At 48.6% G+C, this 20176-nt stretch overlaps 1 protein-coding gene across 1 annotated transcript in view; it reads right to left on the bottom strand.

The window, feature by feature from the left end:
• The window catches only part of MYO5B (myosin VB), a 208613-nt gene that overhangs the window by 101296 nt on the left and 87141 nt on the right, over positions 1 to 20176 (bottom strand). Inside the window, exons 9-12 of the mRNA XM_064176833.1 lie at positions 19914 to 20023; positions 16474 to 16739; positions 7602 to 7683; positions 4879 to 5019 (exon numbers count right to left, since the gene is read on the bottom strand). Of these exons, the coding sequence (XP_064032903.1) occupies positions 4879 to 5019; positions 7602 to 7683; positions 16474 to 16739; positions 19914 to 20023 (599 nt within the window). The remainder of the gene's footprint in view (positions 1 to 4878; positions 5020 to 7601; positions 7684 to 16473; positions 16740 to 19913; positions 20024 to 20176) is intronic.

Here is a 20176-nt window from a genome sequence, read left to right as displayed (position 1 = left end):
TACACCGTCCTCCTAGATGCCAGGAGCTACTGAAACCAAAATCAAACCTACCCAGCATGGCCAACATCACCTGCTAGGCTCAAGTCCAAGAAGCATCCCAAGGTCAAGAGCCCACAGCAATTACCAGACAGCCAAGGAGATGTTAGAGCTCCTTGGACTTAAGGGTGAGATTCTCTCCACTATCACATTCAAGAGTAGGACAATTGATAAAAAGCAACAAAGCTAAATTGAAGTGTCATGATGTAAGGGCCCCTCACTCCAAGAAGGACATGAGGTGCTGCAGCATGTCCAGAGAAGAGCAGCTAAGATGGTGAAGGATCTGGAGCATAAGTGTTGTGAGGAGCAGCTGAAGGGTCTGGGGTTGTTCAGCCTGGAGAAAAGGAGGCTGAGGGGAGACCTTCTGGCTCTCTACCAGAAAGGCTTTCTACCTGAAAGGAGGCTGGAGCAGGTGAGGGCTGGTCTATTCTACCACAGAACAAGAAATAGCACAAGAGGCAATGGCCTCAAGTTGTGCCAGGGGGGTTTTATGTTGGACCTGAGGAACAACTTATTCCCTGAAAGAGTTGTCAAGGCCTGGTTCAGGCTGCCCAGGGAAGTGGTGGAGTCCCCATCCCTGGAGAGGTTCAAAGCTGTGCAGTTGTGGTATTGAGGGAGGGGTTTAGTGGTGACCTGGCAGTGCTGGGTTCATGGTTGGACTTGATGATCTTGGAGGTCTCTTCCAACCAAAACAACTCCACGATTCTATACAAGTCAACCTTCTGCAATCACAATAGGAGTTACTGACATTTTCATTTCTCCTCATCATTCCCACACATGTTAAAGCCTGAACAGAGCCTGGGCTTCCTCCATGCTCCACAGACACGTTCCCCTGCAAGTGATATGCCAGGCTTTAAAGTCATACAAGCTGACAGCATGATATAGGCAAGGTTATTCTGCTGGAGGATGAGGCAGTTGGGCTGAAAGGAAAGCCCAGAGGTCCAGCCTCCATGTGTCTGCTCACAGAGAAGAAATGCCCCTGGATAGGACCAGGCGGCACAGGAAAACAGTGTGCTGATTTCTGGTGTTCACAAAACTAACAAATCCAGACAATGAAAACACATTTGCTTGGATACCCAAGTGCACAGCCATGTGTGGAGAGAAGTGGGGACTGAGCATGGGCCTGCTCAAAGCAGAGTGGGGTGTTCCTGGCACTTGACAGAAGGACACAGGAAAGGTGAAAGAGTGCCTTTCGAACAGCATTAGTAAAGGCTTTTGGCACATCAGCAGCATGACACGATGGCAACGTGCCACGAAAGACAAGATGTTTCCACAGGAGAGCTTAAGGAGATGAGGGAGTTTGTGGGTTTGCTTAGACATATCTTACTTTGGCAGCCACAGGGTCACATTGCTCCCTGGCAGAAAGAATTTCATTGAGATCTGTAATAATCACATCCACTTGGACAGAGATGTGACTGATCCAACCAGCCTGCCCTTCATCAAACACTTGTGGGTGTGCTTCATGGCAATGGAGACAGTTTTTCACTAGTTTGTCCATTCCCACTCCCATCCCAAATGAAGATAACCTGAGAGGACAATTAAAGTCCCTTGAAAATTCAACCCCTACTGGCTCCTTCTCTCCAAAGTACTGAAGTTCTCTTCTTGTATTCTCTCCAACACAAAGCATTCAAAAGTCTTCCTAGGAAGTCTGCTGTCCCTTCTGACAAAGTAATTCCTTCCACAAGGCCAACCATATCCCAAAGCTATCCTAGACATCCTCCATGTGTGCTCCCGACTTCCTACTAGTGGATTGTCATAAGACAGCATCTCATTTTAAGGCACCTCTGTCCTGATGGGCTCTACATTGCTCTCCTTGCTCTCAAGGGCTCTGCTCTTACCCCAGACTATTTCCTACCATCATTGTTTGTCCTGTGCTGACTCACTCCACATTTCACAGCTCACAGTTCTCTTGGATGCTCTCCACCTCTTTCCCTCCACTTCAGGCTTGAAGCTACACTTGTAGCTTGTGCTACACTTCAGAGTTGTGCCTGTCATGGTGGCCTTGGTTTGGGCCAGCAAAACCTCCTTGCATGAGACATGAACTCTTGGTGTTCCTCCAGCATCTTTGTATGCTAAAATAAAACTAAGAGGTCTCATTCTGGTGCAGGAAATGGGAGACGAAAGGAGAAGGTCAGGGAAAAAAGGAAAAGTAAAAATGAGGGGGGGAAAGGGAAAAAAAAAGGGTGAGGGGGAAGAAAATGGGGAGGGGAAGGAAAATAAAATGGGGAGGGAGAAAGAAAATGAGGAGGAAAAAGGAAGATAAAATGGAGGGGGAGAAAAAATGGAGGTGAGAATTAAAAGGAAATGGGGAAGAAAGAAAAATACAATTGGGGGGGAATAAAATGGGTGGTGGAGGAAAATAAAATGAATGGGGGGAGAAAATGGGGGAAAAAGAGAAAAGGGAATAAGAGTCCTTTGAATGCTCCAAGATTACAGCCTCATGAACATTGTAAGACTTCCTAGCCAGACCAGGAACATAAGTGGAGGTTGGACCACATGTGCTGGGCATTGGACCACTCCAGAAGGCCTCTCTGACCTCAGTAAGTTGCACAACAGCTTCCAACTCCTAAGACCTCAGAGCTGTCCAAAACCACCCAAATATACCCTAAAATCTCTTTTTTTTTTTTTTTTCAGAGCTTGGGGCTTTATCATTTGCCTTTTTGAGACAGGTTCAGCCCTTAAAAATCCAACCTCAACTCAAGAGCCTTCTTGACTTTATTGCTGAGTCCCACTTCAACCCTGCCTTATCCCCTTCTTGTCTCAGTGGTGTCAAGACATAGGATGAAGGATGATGGTTTGAAATCAGAGAAGAGTAGATCTAGATTGGACAGCAGGAACAAGTTCTGCACCATGAGGGTGATGGAACACTACAACAGATTGTCCAGGGAGGTAGCTGAGGCCTCCTGCCTGCTGATGTTCATGGTCAGGGTCAGCACAGCTCTGGGCAACCTAATCTGGTGGAGGATGCCCCTGATGATTGCACAGAGCTTGGACAGAATGAACTTTGGAGGTCCTTTAGAGCCCAAACCACTCTATGATTCTATGACTTTCATTAGAGCTTGATGTCAACAGGGGAACAGACCTTGTGTTCCATTTTCTTGGTCAAAAAAAAACCCCACAGATGAAGGAAGTAGCACCAGGCAGATCAATGGGAATTGCTCTATCCAGTTACCACCAGTAGCAAACAGTGCCAGGTCTTCAGAGAGGGGCAAAGGACTTTATCAGCCAATTTGGCATGAAGGGAACCTTCTGTATAGCACTCACAACACCTAGGAGCTGGTTTAAGCCTGAAGTCTTAATAGCACAAAGACAAAATTAAATGGTGCTGAATATCATGCAAATAATCTGACCTCCTTCTGAGCTGGCACTGGCCAAGATGCTGATTTAGAGGCCATCAAATGTAGTTTAATTTCTTACTAATGAATCTTCCCAAGACTGGATTTGAGAAGCCCCAACTCCAGCTCATGACAAGGAGACTGTTGGAGTGTCTCCACCTCAGATGAAGGTTGAGCTCTTGAGTTGGGGCAGCTCTGTCACATCTAGAAGATGGCCCTGTTGCAATGAGGAGAGAAGCCACTTGACAAGCCACCTCACAGGCAAGGACAAGTCATACATCTCCTTAAATCCCATCAAGGGGATTAATCTAAATAATGGATCCAAAATCTTTCTCTCTGATGCAACATGACACTCCTGTCCTCAGGCCACCAGGTCTGTCCCATCCCTGTGGATCCCTCAGTGCCAACAAGAATCCTTCTCAACACCTTGGCTATCATGGTGAAGGGCCCCATCCCTGCTTCATCCTTCTCCCCCACTCCTTGCCTCACCCTTCCCTGTTCTCATTTACAAACCCTCAAATCCCAAACAGAAAGACATTGGCTGACACAGAATATATCCACAACTTGGTGGAAACTCTTCCCAAAGACAACTTGCTGAACATGCCATGGCAAAACCAGTCTGAGGCTCCACCAGGTAGCCACATTCAGGTGTGATGGTTTGAACTAAAATAGGGAGATTCAGAGCAGAGAGATGGAAGAAATGTTTGACACCGAGAGTGGTGAGAGCCCAGCCCAGATTGCCCAGAGGGGTTGTAGATGTCCTATCCCTGGCACCACTCCAGACTGGGTTGTCAGGGGCTGTGAGCAGCCTGCTCTAGTTGCAGATGTCCCTGCAGCCTGCCAGGGAGTTGGACTAGATGAGCTTTAAGTATCTTTTCCAAACCAAATAGTCTGGGATTCATGGCATTTGGTAATTCAGGACTGAACTCCTTCATGAGTGAAGGAGTCTAACTTTTCTTCTGGATTCTCATGAAGGTTTGCAGTTCTGGCCTTACTTCTCAGCTTTTAAGCAGGATTTAACTTAGTCTGGTATGAGATAGAAGGTAAAAGACAGTAAACTACTCCCCAGTGGCACAAACATCTGAAGTTTGTACACTAAACACAATCAACTTTAGCCAAAGTAGCAGTAGCTATCTGGCAGTAGCAGCAGTAGCAAGAGGACTTCGGCTTCCTGTGGGACAAGGAGGAACTCCAGCTGCTGGATAACACTGAAGAAATCAAAACTTGTAAGCAATGACCATCCCTACGTAGACTCAAGACAGAAACATGAACTCTGGCAAAAACATGTTGAAAGCAGATACCGAGGCTGGTAGAAAACATCACCCAAGGAGGCTCTGAGTGGTCCTAGCGCAAACACCAATAGCTCATCCTTGCCATGAGCACTCCAGCAATGGATGTGAAGGAGATGTTCACTCTCCTGCAAGGTTAAATCCCATTCTTTGCCCTTCTACAGAAACTGAAATGCATAAAAAATGAAAGGCATAAAAAGATGGCTGGTCCTCTTTACCTTGCACTCTTCATCCAGGAGGTCCAAGATACCAAGTTTTGCCTCAATGAGGTCTATGCAGGGTTGGTTATCGCAGAAGTCTATCAGAGTCCAAGGGATTTCCTCTTTCATGTACTCTTCTTGTTCCAGCTTAAACACATGCTGAGAGTAGGAAAAGAGCAGAGTTAATGACTGTGACTCAATCCAGCACAGCACCAGCCCCTTTCCCATTCACCCACTGGAGCAGATCACATCCGGAAGCCATAGAACTTCAGGTGCCCTCATGTACATCTTTGTTCAGGCCCTGCTGTGTACCACCAGGCCTCTGGCAAGGATAATAAAAGCTTTACACTAGGAGATTAAAAAAAAAAATAAGGCTTTAAAATGACTTTCAGCTGAAAATGAGTGAAGCTGTCAACCCATCTAGGGGGAAGACACAAATTGAAATGGCAATGACATATCTGTCTCTCGGGCTGAGAAAAATCCCTCTCTCCTTTAGCGCTCTGCTGAATAAAGCAGCGACCTGCAGCAGAGTCACAAGCTTGGAGCCAGCCAGGGCTGGTCTTCTGCATCCCCATCTGCAAGCAGAGCTTCCCAAAGAACACTCAGTGTCCCAGAAGGGCAAACAGAAGAAGATTCTGTCTGGCTTAGGAACTCTTCTAGTGCAGATCCTGATTAAAAGACATAAATCTTTGCACGGCTTATAGATCTCAGACCTCTGCCCTAGGAGATAAATTGCCTCTGGCTATTTCTGGGATCCTCTAAGCATATTCAAAAAACAGTTTTTCAAACACACTTTTTCCACTTCAAAGAGAGATTTTTTTTTCTTTTTAATTTCTTCAAACTTGCCATCTCTGAGTTTGAATTGAGAAGCCTCAGAAGTGATAGCTGGACAAACTAAGAAAGATATGAAGAGTGCCAACACAATCCATAACTTACTTTTCATTTCTAGCAGCAGCAATCTGACACAGTAGATAGACTGTAAATGTTCATCTCCGTGCATACGAGCTGGTCTCAGAGAGCCAAGGTATTTAGCTGCTCAGATTTAACAAGTTTTCCCTTCTAACCTGAAACTAAGGAATTTTTCCCTGGTAACAATAAAAGCAGAAGACAGCCTCCTGCTGGTTTCATTTCCACCATAGTTAAGTGCTTGGATTTAACAATACTAAAGAAATTCAGGCTTTTGTGAGGCACGCTCAAGGGTAAAATGGGGAGTGTGTCCAGTCCTGGTGGGTAGAAAGCAGGACATGAGCTGACATGACATGCCCAGAGCCAGCCATGACCTGGTGTGCTAATTTGAGGCTAGCTGCAATATTTCAGTGAGAACAATTAGATTACAGGCTGTGAAAAGGAAAACAGTGGTGATGTCTACTTCACTCATAGGCTTGCTGAGATGCACAAAAACAAGAACACAAAACATAGATGACACAGTGTGTCTCTGTTGCAGCTGGTGCCTGTACTTTTCTCCCTGGCCTGCTTTCTGTGTAACTAACCCTTCTGCTTTCTAATCCCCCTGGCCGATCCTCCAAACTCACCTTGCACATAAGGCAAAGTTTGAGATAAGGTAGAGGGGTGGAAAGGAGGTGGAAGGGTGGCTGGGAGCTCCTCCTGGGGACTCTGGTTTCTGGGAGGGCTGCTGGGTTTCAGTATCACTTTTAAGTTGTATGTTTCTGTATATATTTGTGATATGTTGTAACTATCTGCTTGTATATTGTGCTAAACTGTTAATAATAAAGCTTCATTCCTTAATTTCCAGCCAGCTGAGTCTAGTCTGGGTGATTTCATAAAGGGGGGGGGAGGGGGGGCCAGGTAACACCCAAACCATCACACCTGGGCTGTCCCCGGCAGCATGGGCTGCAGGGGCAGGGAGGAGATTCTGCCCCTCTGATGTGCTCTGACCTGAGTTGTGCATCATCTCTCTTCAGCACCTTCATGTGCTGTGCTCTGCTGAGGCACCCCTGCAGTGCTGGGGCCGGCTGTGGAGCCCTCATCACAGCACCGACAGGGACCTGTTGGAGTGGGGCCATAGGAGGTGACAGCAATGATTCAAGTGCTGGAACTAGTCCAACGCCCCTGCAGTAAGCAGGGACATCTGCAACTCGAGCAGGTTGCTCAGAGCCCCAAACAATCTCACCTTGACACTTCAGTGGAGGGAGCATCCACAATTTCTCTGGGAGACACAGGCCAGTGTCTCACCAGTCTTATCACGAAATGCTTCTTCTCTCCAGTCTCCCTCTTTTAGTTTCAAACCACCACCTCCTGGCCTGTCACAATAGGCCCTTAGAAAACATCTGTCCCCAGCTTTCTTAGAGGCCTCTTGAAGCACTAAATGGCCACCAGAAGGTCTCCCAGGAGCCTTCTCTTCTGCAGGCTGAACAAACCCAACTCTCTCAACGTGGCCTTACAGCACAGCCCTTCCAGACCTGCCAGCCCCTACTGCCCACACTGATGGGGATCAGCCAAGGACACAGCTGGCTCTGGGCTGGCAGCACTCTGTGTCAGCTCATGGCCAGTTCTGCACCCCATAGCATTTCCAAGGCCTTCTCCACAGGGCTGGTCTTGACAGAAATATTTGTTTCAACTGCAAGACACAGTCACTGATGGGGAGAGATGGTCCCAAATCCTGCGCTCATGCTGGCCAGGCTGCAGGCAAAAGCCTTTCTAAGCAGGAGCACAACATAGCCCAATCCAGCCCTGCTACGGTTTTTGCTAAGCTCTGTGGAACGTTTCCAAGCTGACCTTACCGAGTTGAACTGCTGCTGGAGCTTCTCGTTGGCATAGTTGATACAAAACTGTTCAAAGCTATTCACTTCAAAAGTCTCAAACCTGCAAAGCAATGAATAAATCAGCATTAAGCACTGCTTCATCTCAGAATCTCCTTTCCTCTGCAATGGTGTCACCTGCATGACAGGGAACAGCAGCTATTCAACCACCTCTCTGTGCTCCTGCTATCCCAGATGTACACTTTATTCCCCTTTCCCCAAAATACCTGTATTTTCTGGTCACAACCCAAGTGACTCAAGAGGTCTCCTCTGCCAGGTGTGAATGAGGTAGTTGGTACAACTGTAGCTGCCCCCCAAGCAGGAGCTTGTGATGACTGAGATGAGAAACACAACAGCCTCTCTCAGGGTAAAATACAATGAGTAACAAGTCTACAGGTATTTGGACCACAAAGATGCAAAGGACTGAACACCATGCTAAGAAGGCAGGCTAAGAGAACTCAGCCTGGGGAAGAGAAGGCTGTAAAGAGACCTTAGAGAAGCCTTCCAGCATTTGAAGGGAGCTGCAGAAGAGCTGGAAAGGCACTTACTACAAAGGCATGGAGTGACTGAATGAGGGGCAATGGCTTCTAGCTGGGAGAAGATGGACTTAGATCAAACATTGGGAGCAAATTCTTCCCTGTGAGGGTGGGTGATGTACTGGAACAGGTTATCTGTAGAAGCTGTGAAGGCTCCGAGCATGGACGTTTTCAAAGCCAGGTCGGATGAGGCCTTGAGCAGCCTGGTCTAATAAGAGGTGACCTGCCCATAGCAGGGGGGTTGGAACTAAATGATCTTAAAGGTCCCTCCCAACCCATTCTATGATTCACTGCAAAGGTGTTGGAGAAACAATCACTGCTGTCTTAGAAGATCCATGCCCAATACTACCAATGTAGTTTAATAGAGCAGAAAAAGAAGATACCAAATTTGTAATTACAGTCTCCATATCACATGCCTGCTAGCACCAAAATTAGATGCATGTCTGGAAGCAAGTGACTTCTGGAAGGCAGAGGGAGAAATGGTGCTCCCAACACCTTCCTTAGAGGGAGGTTGGTGTTGGTCTAGGAGATCTGAGCACTTGCCAAGCTCTCCTCACCAAAATACTGTCCCACTCTTCCACAGGTCACTTGGCCAGCTCCAGACCAAGCTCAAAACTGGCTCCCTAGTTGTGATCAGAATGGGAAAAGTAGGCAGCTTTAATAACACAAACTCCAGGCAAGCAGCAAGGAACCAGTGGAGCCCCCAGGGCTGAAGCACATCACACCTACAGAGTCAGGCTTGTTCTTCAAAGAAGGAACATTTTTCAACTACCATAGGGAATTATGTTACTTAGAATTCTATTTTTAAGACGGTGTTGGAACACTGAGGGGGAAAAAAAAGTCTTTGACACATGACTGTTAAGGATTAAACTAACAGAAGAAGTGGCAAGGCTCTCTGTGCTTAAGGAATAGACTGCTGGAATGAAAAAAGAGCAGTGAAATAATTGCTGGGGCAATGGCTGCTGTTGGAGCTGAGATAGCAGCTTCATGGCACCAACAAAGGTCTGCTACAACCCACAGCCAGCTGTGTCCTGGGCTGATCCCCAGCAGGGGGATTCTGCCGCTCTGCTGAGACCCACCCTGCAGTGCTGGGGACAGCTCTGGAGCTCTCAGCACAGCACAGACAGGGACCTGTTGGAGAGGGACCAGAGAAGGCCACAGCAATGCTGGCCAGGCTCAAAAGGCTCTGCTGGGAGGCCAGGCTGAGAGAGTTGGGCTTGTCCAGCCTGCAGAAGAGAAGGCTCCAGAGAGACCTTTTGGTGGCTGTTCAGGACTTAAAGTGTTCCAGAAGAAAGCTGCAGACAGAGTTTTGAGCAGGGCCTGCTGTGTGAGGCCAAGGGGTGATGGTTTGAAACTGAAAGAGGGAGATTGTGAGTGGAAAGAAGGGAGAAAATTTTGAGACTGAAAGTGGTGACACCCTGTCCCAGGCTGCCCAGAGTGATTGTGGATGCTCCCTCCCTGGAAATGCTCAGCATCAGACTGCCTGGGGCTCTGAGCAGCCTGCTCTAGATGAAGATGTCCTTGGTCAGTGCAGGGGAGGTTGGTCTAGACGACCTGTAGAGGCCACTCCAAACCCAAACCATTCTGTGATTCTACCATCAATAAAGTGTTTTCCTTGAAGAGGTTTAAATCACACTCAGTGAGCACATTTCCACCCACACTGGAAACCAGGACTCAGAATCACAGGATGGAGGAAATTAGAAGGGTCCTCTGCAGCTCACTGAGTCCAAACCCCCTGCCAAAGCAGCATCCCCTACTTGGGGCATGTTGCACAGGAACTCATCCAGGTGGGTTTGGAATTTCCTCAGAGAAGGAGTCTCCATGATCTCTCTGGGCAGCCTGCTCAAGGGCTTTGGCACCCAAGTCAGCACATGACCGCCCAGATTCTGGATTAGCATTAAGACTACACAGAGGGGAAAAAAAAACACCTGAAAACCATCTCTTTGTTCAACACCACCACTAAGCCCTAGCATAAACCATTTGCTTCCAGTATCAAGCAACATTTTCATCTCCATAGAAGAGAATCATACAAAGGTTTGGGTTGGAAAGGACCTTTAAAGGGGGAGTTAGACTAGATGATTTTTCAAAGCCTCTTCCAACTTCAACCATTATGTGATTCTATGATATAAAGCCCTTTCCTCCCCCCTCTACAAAGAAACAGATCAGAATTTCTGGTACTTTCTGAGAACTGTCTGGCTGTTATGAATCATAGAATCACAGAATTTTTTCAGATTGGAGAGACCTTTAAGATCTTTGAGTCCAACCTTCAGCCTAAGACCATCATGGCCACAAATGGACCATGATGGTTTAAAGCTGAATGTGACGCAGTTACTCTTCAGGCACTGCAGAGTGCTAAGGCCTTCACCATACAAAATCCCTGAGCCTTTGGGCAAACATGATGTAAAAATGCAAGGGGAAAAGGAGACTGGGACGGAGGAGCAACTTTTGTGCTCCAGGTGACCTGGGACTGCTTTCACTTGACCTGCCCTGGGGGTGCTGCTTTTGGAGCCTGTGCAGCCCGTGTCAAGCAGAGAATCAAAGAATCACAGAATTGTCAGGGCTGGAAGGCACCCCAAGGATCACCTAGGTTCAATCTCCCTGCCATGAGCAGGGACACCTCACACTACATCAGGTTGCTCAGAGCCACATGCAGCCGAACCTTAAAAACTCATAGGGATGGGGCTTCCACCACCTCCCTGGGCAACCTGTTCCAGTGTCTCAGCAGCATCTTGGAGAAGAGTCCCTTCATAACATCCAATCTGAAAACACACATGTCTAGTTTTGCTCCACTCCCCCCAGTCCTATCACTACCCAGCAGCCTAAGAACTCCATTATCAGCTTTCTTCAGATACTGGAAGTCCACAATAAGGTCTCCTCGGAGCCTTCTCCTCTGAGAAGACTGAACAGCCCCAGCTCCCCAGTCTGTCTCTATAGCAGAGAAGCTCCAGCCCTCCCATCATCCTTGTGGTCCTTCTCTAGCCACGCTCCAGTATGTCCATGTCCTTCCTGTAACAGGGGCTCCAGAACTGGACACAGTGCTCCAGGTGAGGTCTCACCAGAGTGGAGCAGAGGGGGAGAATCACCTCCTTCAACCTGCTGGCCACACTTCTCTTGATGTAGCCCAGGATCTGGTTGGCTCTCTGGGCTGCAAGTGCACATCGGTGCCTTATGTCCACCAGTACCCCCAGGTCCCTTTCCTCAGGGCTGCCCTCAAGCCAGTCACTGCTCAGCCTATATCAGTACTTAGGAATGTTCAATCCACCACAGCAACTGAGCTTTACAGTGTCTGACACAACAAAATCCAGTATCTGGAGATAGGGAATGCTTGTATGAAACACATGGCCAGAGCCTCAGTGTTGAATGCACCCCTGAAGAACTCCCACTGTGCTTGATCTTGGTTGCATGGCCATGGCACTGAGCAGATCAGCACCTTCAGCTCTGACAATTCAAGGGCCATGATTTTCCCAGGACTCCTCGGAAATAACAATTCCTTCAGGTTCATGACCAGAGCAGTGGGGCAAGAAAAGCTTTAATTCACATTGGAGAGGCAAAGCAAGCTAGGCAGGAAAACACAATGGAAGAAGGTGATACATGAGAAGATATGGGAGTGGAAACTCCATTCTTTTTCACTGCAGAGACACCAGATGTCATTTATGAACCCTCCCAGTGAGTGCCAGTGAGGGTAAAGCAGCTGAACAACATCAACTCCAAGGGAAACACCATTAAGTCACGAATTAAGGGGATCCCAGCAGCTAAATTTGTTAACTGAAGGTGGTGGTTTGGTCACCAGCTACACACATGCCCTTTCCAGCAGGTCCTGGATTCAGCATTTGATCCCACCACCATAGCTCCCAGGAAGGCACATCCCAGCTCAGGGACAGCTCTTGTGAGCCCGTGTCAGGAGGTTAAAGCTGTACTTTGGCTTTTCTCCTCTTCTTCATTTTGCTGCATGACCCTCCTAAACCTGCGGCGGCTCTGGCATTCTTCAGTTCACAAATACGTCCAGCACACAGCTGGCTGCCTGGGTGCTCAGACTTCCCTTCACAGGGCAAAACAAGCAAAACACACTGTCCTCTCCCAGGCCAGGAATCCACATGGATACACAGTCCTGGTGGATTTCAGTGCTGCTGCTACAGCAGATGACAGAGTTTCCATCGCAGAATCACTCTGGTTGGAAGAGACCTTTCAGCTCATCCAGTCCAACTGGTAACCCAGCACTGTTAGGTCACCATTAATCCATGACCCTCAGCACAACAGCTACAGAGCTTCGAAAGCCCTCTGGGGATGGGGACTCCACCACTGCCCTCAGCAGCCTTGGCAACCCTTCTGAGGAGGACAGTTTTTCTAATGTCCAACCTAAACCTCCCATGACACAACTTGAGGCTGTTTCCTCTTATTCTGTCATTTGTTCCCCAGAAGATGAGACCAACCCTACCTGGCTCCATTCTCCTTTCAGGGAGTTGTAGAGAGCCAGAAGGTCTCCCCTCAGCCTCCTCTCCTCCAGACTGAATAACCCCAGGTCCCTCAGTTGCTTCTTACCAGACCTGTTCTTCAGACCCTTCATCAGCTTCATTGCCCTTCTCTGGACATGAGTACAAAAATAGCTCTTTAATGCTGCAGCCTCTCACCACAGTTTAAGAGAGAATTAAGGATATGGAATTGAGCAGGAGAGAAACAGGAGACAAACCTCACAGCCTCTGTACACTTCATTTAGATCTCGTCCTTAGAAGTCCCACCCATGGGGACAGTCCTGCCACAGATGTGCCATAACTGAGGTGCTCTCTGGATGACAGGATGCATAGTGAAGGATGCCTGTAAACTCCCTGCCTTTCCAGCTTAGTGCTCAAGGTCCCTAAATTGTCCTCCTGAAGAAAAGTAGGCTCAGGTGGGACCTTCTGTCTCTCGACAACTCCCTGAAAAGAGGATGAAGCCAGGTGGGTGTTGATCTCATCTCCCAATAAACAAGTGACAGGACAAGAGGAAATGTGCTCAAGTTGCACCAGAGGAAGTTTAGGATTGATGTGAGGAAAAATGACTTCCCCAAAAGGGGTGTCAAGGCCTGGACCAGGCTGCCCAGGGCAGTGGTGGGGTCTCCTTTCCTGGAGGGGTTTCAAAGCCATGAAGATGTGGTGCTGAAGGACATGGTTTAGTGGTGACTGGCAGTGCTGGGTTACCAGTTGGACTTGATAATCTGAAAGGTCTCTTCCACCCAGAACGATTCTGTGACGGTTAACTACTCAGCACTCAGACAGTGACACTCCTTCTGAACGAGATTTATGGTCTCTTTACAGCATCAGAGTCACACACAAACGCTACAGCCTGGAGCAGGGACACCCTTCCACTGCAAACCTGCCTCTCCTCAGGAGCTGCAGGTCCCTGTGACAAATGAGATGCTGTGCTCCTTGGTGACAGCAGCGTTATAAAAGCATCTGCTGGCCCACGCACTGGACATGACGCACAGACCTGCAGCTCAGGGAGGTTTTTTCCCTTCCACACTAACAGGTTTTCAAGCCCAGCTTAATCTTTCATGAGTGTTATCCTCAAGTCTCCTTTGATTCCGATTTCTGAAAGCCCATGTCTGGTTTTCTCAGACATCCAATTTTCTGCAGTGACCCAGTATTGTCCATAGCTCCATCCCAAAGCTTTATTTATCACATCCCAGCCTGCAGGAGTCTCTGTCTGCAGAGATAATGATCAGAAACAGCTTTTCCACCTCAAAGTCTTCACATCAGACTCTGCCACTTCCAGATAATGATTTAAGATGTTCCAGGTCTTGTGTTACATTACCAAGGAGAGCCCAGACATCTGCAAACCTCTGAGAGCAACCTCTCCAACTTGAGCCATCCCATCAATATCCCAAAACAAAGAGGACTGTATTTTCATCTTCCTTGATACAAGTGCCCCTGTAAACCTTTCCTGTAGTAGCAGTTTCTGACTTAGATGAGCAGGCACTGGACTCCTCTCACCCTTTATGCTGCTGTGCCTACCTAGTAGACTTTAAAATCAACATCCCCAACACCAGAAGCTGTAGAAACCCCACAAGAGGTTCTATACATGAGACCAAATTTCAGTAACTGTGTAGTCATTAGAGTCACAAAAGCTTCTTGAAGCTGACCCAGGACCACTTGGCAGGGTTTCAAGCTGGACTTCGGGTTCACCTGGAGCTAACAGAGCTTATAAGCAGTCTGCTATTACATGGGATTTGGGGTTGAGCAACTTCAGCAACTGCATTGGGTCAAGGGCCAGTTCCTGGAGTGATGCAACTTGTCCATCACACCTCCTGCACTCAAAGAGCAACTTCATGCACTAAGAGAGCACAGCAGGTCACTGCTGTCACAGTCAGGACCACAGAATCATAGAATGGTTTGTGTTGGAAGAGACCTATAAAGTTCATCTAGACCAGCTCCCCTACACTCTTCAGCTAGAGCAGCTTGTTCAGAGCCCCAGACCACCTCATCTGGAGTGGTTCCAGAGATGGGGCATCTACTGCCCCCCTGGGCAACCTATGACATCTCCATTGTTCCTGCTCCCCAGAGAAACAGAAACAGAAACAGGATGGTGCTGAAGGAGTGAAGGGGAAACCCAAGTCTTGGAAGACCTCTTTCCTTTTCCACCTCACAACTGACAGAACTCCTTCCCTTCTCCTCCACTCTCTACTTATTTGTAATACTTAGCTAAAACAAACTCTTAACATACAAGTCTCACATCCCTCTTCATAGAATCATAGAATCAAACAGGTTGGAAGAGACCTCCAAGATCATCCAGGCCAACCTAGCACCCAGCCCTATCCAATCAACCAGACCATGGCACTAAGTGCCTCATCCAGTCTTTTCTTGAAGACCCCCAGGGACGGTGCCTCCACCACCTCCCTGGGCAGCCCATTCCAATGGGAAATCACTCTCTCTGGGAAGAACTTCTTCCTCATATCCAGCCTATACCTACCCTGGCACAACTTGAGACTGTGTCCCCTTGTTCTATTGCTGGTTGCCTGGGAGAAGAGGCCACTCCCCACCTGGCTACAATGCCCTTTCAGGTAGTTGTAGACAGTAATAAGATCACCCCTGAGCCTCCTCTTCTCCAGGCTAAACAGGCCCAGCTCCCTCAACCTCTCCTCATAAACTAGTACTCAAGTGTCAGGGCAACCCTGGGCAACTTGTATTTTAAAGCACTCCATTGCTCCCGAGGATGCAGACCTCAAGCCTTCCCCCTGCTTATGGCAAAGCTTTCTGAGCTTTACCCCACTGCCACAGAGTTCCAAAGAAAGCTCCTGGTACACAAGCAAGGTTTATCCTCCACATCAGCACCTTTACCTTTACATCAGCTTCAAGCTTGATGCTTTAAACAGCACGAGGGACAGAAATCTCAAAAGGGGACAGCATGGCAGGTAAATCATAGAACAGTAGGGATTGGAAGGGACCTCCAGAGATCAGGTCCAACTGCCTACCAAAGCAGGATCACCCAGGGAAGGTCACATAGGAACATATCCAGATGGGCCTTAAAAGTCTCCAGGAAAGAAGACTCCACAGCTTCTCTTGGCAGCCTACTCCAAGGCTCTCACAGTTAAGAAGCTTTTTCTCATGCAGAGGTGGAAATTCCTATCTTCCAGTTTGTATCCATTGTCCTTTGTCCTGTCTCAGGACAGCATTGGAAAGGGTCTGGCTCCTTCTTGACACCCACCCTTCAGATACCTGTAAACATTAGTAAGGTCTCCTCCCAGGCTGCTCTTCTCCAGACTAATTAGTCCCAGGTCACTCAGCCTTTCCTCACAGGATGCATGTTCCAGTCCCTTGGTCATCCTTGTTGCCTCTGCTGGACTCTCCTCAGTATATCCCTGTCTCTCTTGAACTGAGGAGCCCAGAACTGGACACAATACTCCAGATGTGGCCTCACCATGGGAGGACCTCTCTCAACCTGCTGGCCACACTCTTCTTAATGAGCCCTAGGACACAATTGGCCCCTTTGGCCACAAGGATACATTGTTGGCTCATGCATAACTTACTGTCCACCAGCACTTGCAGGTCCTTCTCCATGGAGATGCTTTCCAGCAGACCAACCCCTAACCTGTACTGGGGTTCATTGTGCTAGTTAGTCCCCAGGTACAGGTCACTTAACCCAAAAGCCAAAGGCCAGTGCTCAAACAGACCTGTGTGCACCATTTCAAGGTCAAGGTCATCCTATCTAAAGAAGGACCAAAACTGCAAACCACACCTGACAGTAATTTTTGGCATCCCTTTCTACCACTCCTACCACCTCCCACAAGCCAAGACCAAAAGTTCAAAGAGGAAGGGCTAATCTTGACAAGCAAGACCCAAGCCTACCCATAGATGTCGAGCACACCGATGAAGGAGTGCTGCTTGACAGTGGTGTGCAGGGCCTTGTTGATGTGCTGCACAATCCAGTTGAAGAGTTGGGCATAGATGTGCTTGGCCAGGGCATTCCTGGCATTCACCACCTGCTGCACAGACATGCTCTTCACATAGGTCTCAGTGGCAGTGACAAGCTTGCGATGGCAGAGCCAGTGCTGCATTTGGCTGAGCTCCACACCCAGCAGGCCACAGAAGTGGTTCAAGTGCTTGTCTTCACTCTGGGGAGAAAAAAGATGTCAAGTCAGCAGGTTGGGGACACTCTGAAACAGGAGTTTTCACAACAGGTCCATAGAACAGCAGGGGTGACCTCATTGCTGTCTACAACTACCTGAAAGGACACTGTAGCCAGGTGGGGGTTGGTCTCTTCTCCCAGGCAACCAGCAACAGAACAAGGGGACACAGTCTCAAGTTGTGCTGGGGGAAGTATAGGCTGGATGTTAGGAGGAAGTTCTTCCCAGAGAGTGACTTGCCATTGGAATGGGCTGCCCAGGGAGTTAGGGCACATTTCTGGAGGTGTTCAAGAAAGACTGGCTGAGGCACTTAGTGCCATGGTCTAATTGACTGGATAGGGCTGGGTGATAGGTTGGACTGGATGACCTTGGAGGTCTCTTCCAACCTGGTTGATTCTATGATCCAGTCCAAATCCCCTGCTAAAAGCAGGGGCATCCACAGCAGCTTGCCCAGCATCACAATGGCCAGAGGGGATGGAAGGTGTCCAGAGAAGGAGACTCCACAACCTCTGGGCAGCCTGCTCCAGCCCTCCAGCACCCTCACACCAAACGAGTTTCTCTTCCTGCCCAGGTGGAACCTTCTGGGCTCTAGTGTGTGCCTGTTGCCCCTGGTTCTGTCACTGGGCACCACTCACAAGAGTCTGTCCACATCCTCTTGCCCCCCCACCCTTTACCTCTTGCAGAGCATTGACCAGATCCCCTCTGGGGAACCTCACTAGGACAGAATAGTGAGGGAGGCTTTCCAAATCAGTGCAAGAAATGAGAAGCATGGCCAGCTCTCCAAGGAAATACTGTGGTACTTTGTGCTTGATTTCCACACAGAGCAGTTTTCTATAGAGACTGCTGACAGCAAAGTGACTCCAGCTTCTTAGATTCATAGGATGGTTTGGGTTGGAAAAGACCCCAGAGATCATCCAGTTCCCATCTCCTACCATGGGCAGGGACACCTCCCACTAGATCTAGGTTTTTCTAAGACTCATCCAACCTGGCCTTGAACACCTGCAGCAAGAGGACGTCCACAACCCGTTCCAGTGTCTCACCACCTTCCTTTATTCCACTTGAGCTGCAACTGCAAGCTCCTTGACCAGGCTATAATCTTGGGATCACAGTATCACAGTATCACAGTATCACCAAGGTTGGAAGAGACCTCACAGATCATCAAGTCCAACCCTTTACCACAGTGCCCAAGGCTAGACCATGGCACCAAGTGCCACATCCAACCTTGCCTTGAACTGCCCCAGGGACGACGACTCCACCACCTCCCCGGGCAGCCCATTCCAGTGTCCAATGACTCTCTCAGTGAAGAACTTTCTCCTCACCTCGAGCCGAAATTTCCCCTGGCGCAGCCTGAGGCTGTGTCCCCTTGTTCTGGAGCTGGCCACCTGAGAGAAGAGAGCAACCTCCTCCTGGCCACAACCACCCTTCAGGTAGTTGTAGACAGCAATAAGGTCACCCCTGAGCCTCCTCTTCTCCAGGCTAAACAACCCCAGCTCCCTCAGCCTCTCCTCGTAGGGCTTGTGCTCGAGGTCTCTCACCAGCCTCGTCGCCCTTCTCTGGACACGCTCAAGCATTTCGATGTCCCTCCTAAACTGGGGGGCCCAGAACTGAACGCAGTACTCGAGGTGTGGTCTAACCAGTGCAGAGTACAGGGGCAGAATGACCTCCCTGCTCCTGCTGACCACACCATTCCTGATGCAGGCCAGGATGCCACTGGCCCTCTTGGCCACCTGGGCACACTGCTGGCTCATGTTCAGGCAGGTATCAATCAGTACCCCCAGATCCCTCTCTGTCTGGCTGCTCTCCAGCCACTCCGACCCCAGCCTGTATCTCTGCATGGGGTTGTTGTGGCCAAAGTGCAGCACCCTGCACTTGGAGCTATTGAATGCCATCCCATTGGCCTCTGCCCATCTGTCCAGGCGGTCAAGGTCCCGCTGCAGAGCCCTTCTGCCCTCCAGGTGTCTTCAGGAAACTAGCTTCATTTTGAGTAACAAAGCCACAAAAAGGCCCTCTGTGATGCTTTATTGCTAGGAGAACTTTTTGACCAGGGATCCAGTCATAACAGGATTGATTTAGTACCATGCATTTCCACCTGAGGGTAATTAAATGTGACCTCCATTACAGAACTCAGCCTTATCAGAGCAGACTGTGTTGCCAAAAATCAAGCAAATTACCCCCAGTATCTACTAATTGCACATCACATTATCTCAAAGGTACCACTAGAAGTGTGCACACAACCCACTGTAATATTTTAATTAGGAGCAACCAGGCCAGCCTGGGACTCAAGAGATAACTGACAGGACAGTATTTTCCATATCATCACACTTTTTTTTTCCCCTTCTGAACAAAGAAAGAAACAGAAAAAAAACCACCACCAAGGCATTTTTACTGTTATTTATTGCTGGTAATTAACTGTGTGGTGCTTCTTCATATATGTGATTTGCCACATTAAAGCAACAGAGCAATGGCTTAGCTTGTAGCAGAGTGGTTGTAGAGCACCATGCCTTTTGGCTGCGTGGGACTCACTGTTCCTCCCCAAAATCTGTCTGACAAGTCTTTGAAGAAAGCAGTTAAAGGTGGGTTGGGACTAGAGGAAGTAATCAACCACCAAATCATCCTGCTGATGGGCTGGGTAGAGAGGAGAAAAAACACACCTCACCTTCCAGAGGGTGGGGCAGGGAAACTACCAGGAAATTATAAAGTGCTCTCAAAGCAAGCATAGAGGAAAAGGTTTTCCTACCAAAGGATGTGCTTCATAGCAGTAACCCATGGGAAAATTTATTCAGGGCCCTCACTCTCTGCAGCTCCCTGAAGGAAGGTTGCAGCCAGGTGGAGATTGGTCTTTTTTTCCAAATAAAAAGCAATACAACAAGAGGAAATGGTCTCAAGTCGTACCAGAGAAGGTTTAGGTTAGACAGGAGGAGCAATTTCTTTCCCAAAAAGATTGGCCTGGAAGAGGCTGCCCAGGGAAGTTCCCATCCCTTGGAGGGGTTTAAAGCTGTGGAGATGTGGTGCTGAGGGACACAGCATAGTAGTGGCCTGGCAGTGCCAGGTTAGTGGTTGGACTTGATGGTTTGAAAGTTCTCCTCCAATCTAAAAGGTTCTGTGGCCTGATTTATGAGAACACAAAGCCCTCTTCACAGCCCACTCTTGCTGGAGACCTACCGACACGCTGCAGGCATCACCATCTCGCTCCGCTTGGATTTCCACATTCCCCAGGTGCAGAATGGCAGCAATGATCCTAAAAATGGTAGTCTGATGAGAGTCCTTCACTCCTGCAGGAAGAATTGATAGCTGATTGTCAGAACAGGAAAAACAAACCTGCGGGCTTGAGCTTCTTCTCCCCCTCTACTCCGCCCTGCTGAGACCACACCTGGAATACTGTGCCCAGTTTTGGCCTCCCTGGTTCAAGAGAGACAGGGACCTGC

This window comes from Pogoniulus pusillus, chromosome Z (genome assembly GCF_015220805.1).
Source record: "Pogoniulus pusillus isolate bPogPus1 chromosome Z, bPogPus1.pri, whole genome shotgun sequence".
In the NCBI taxonomy this organism is placed as follows: domain Eukaryota; kingdom Metazoa; phylum Chordata; class Aves; order Piciformes; family Lybiidae; genus Pogoniulus; species Pogoniulus pusillus.
Note: the sequence above shows the minus strand (reverse complement) of the source record. Positions and strands in the feature narration are given on the sequence as shown.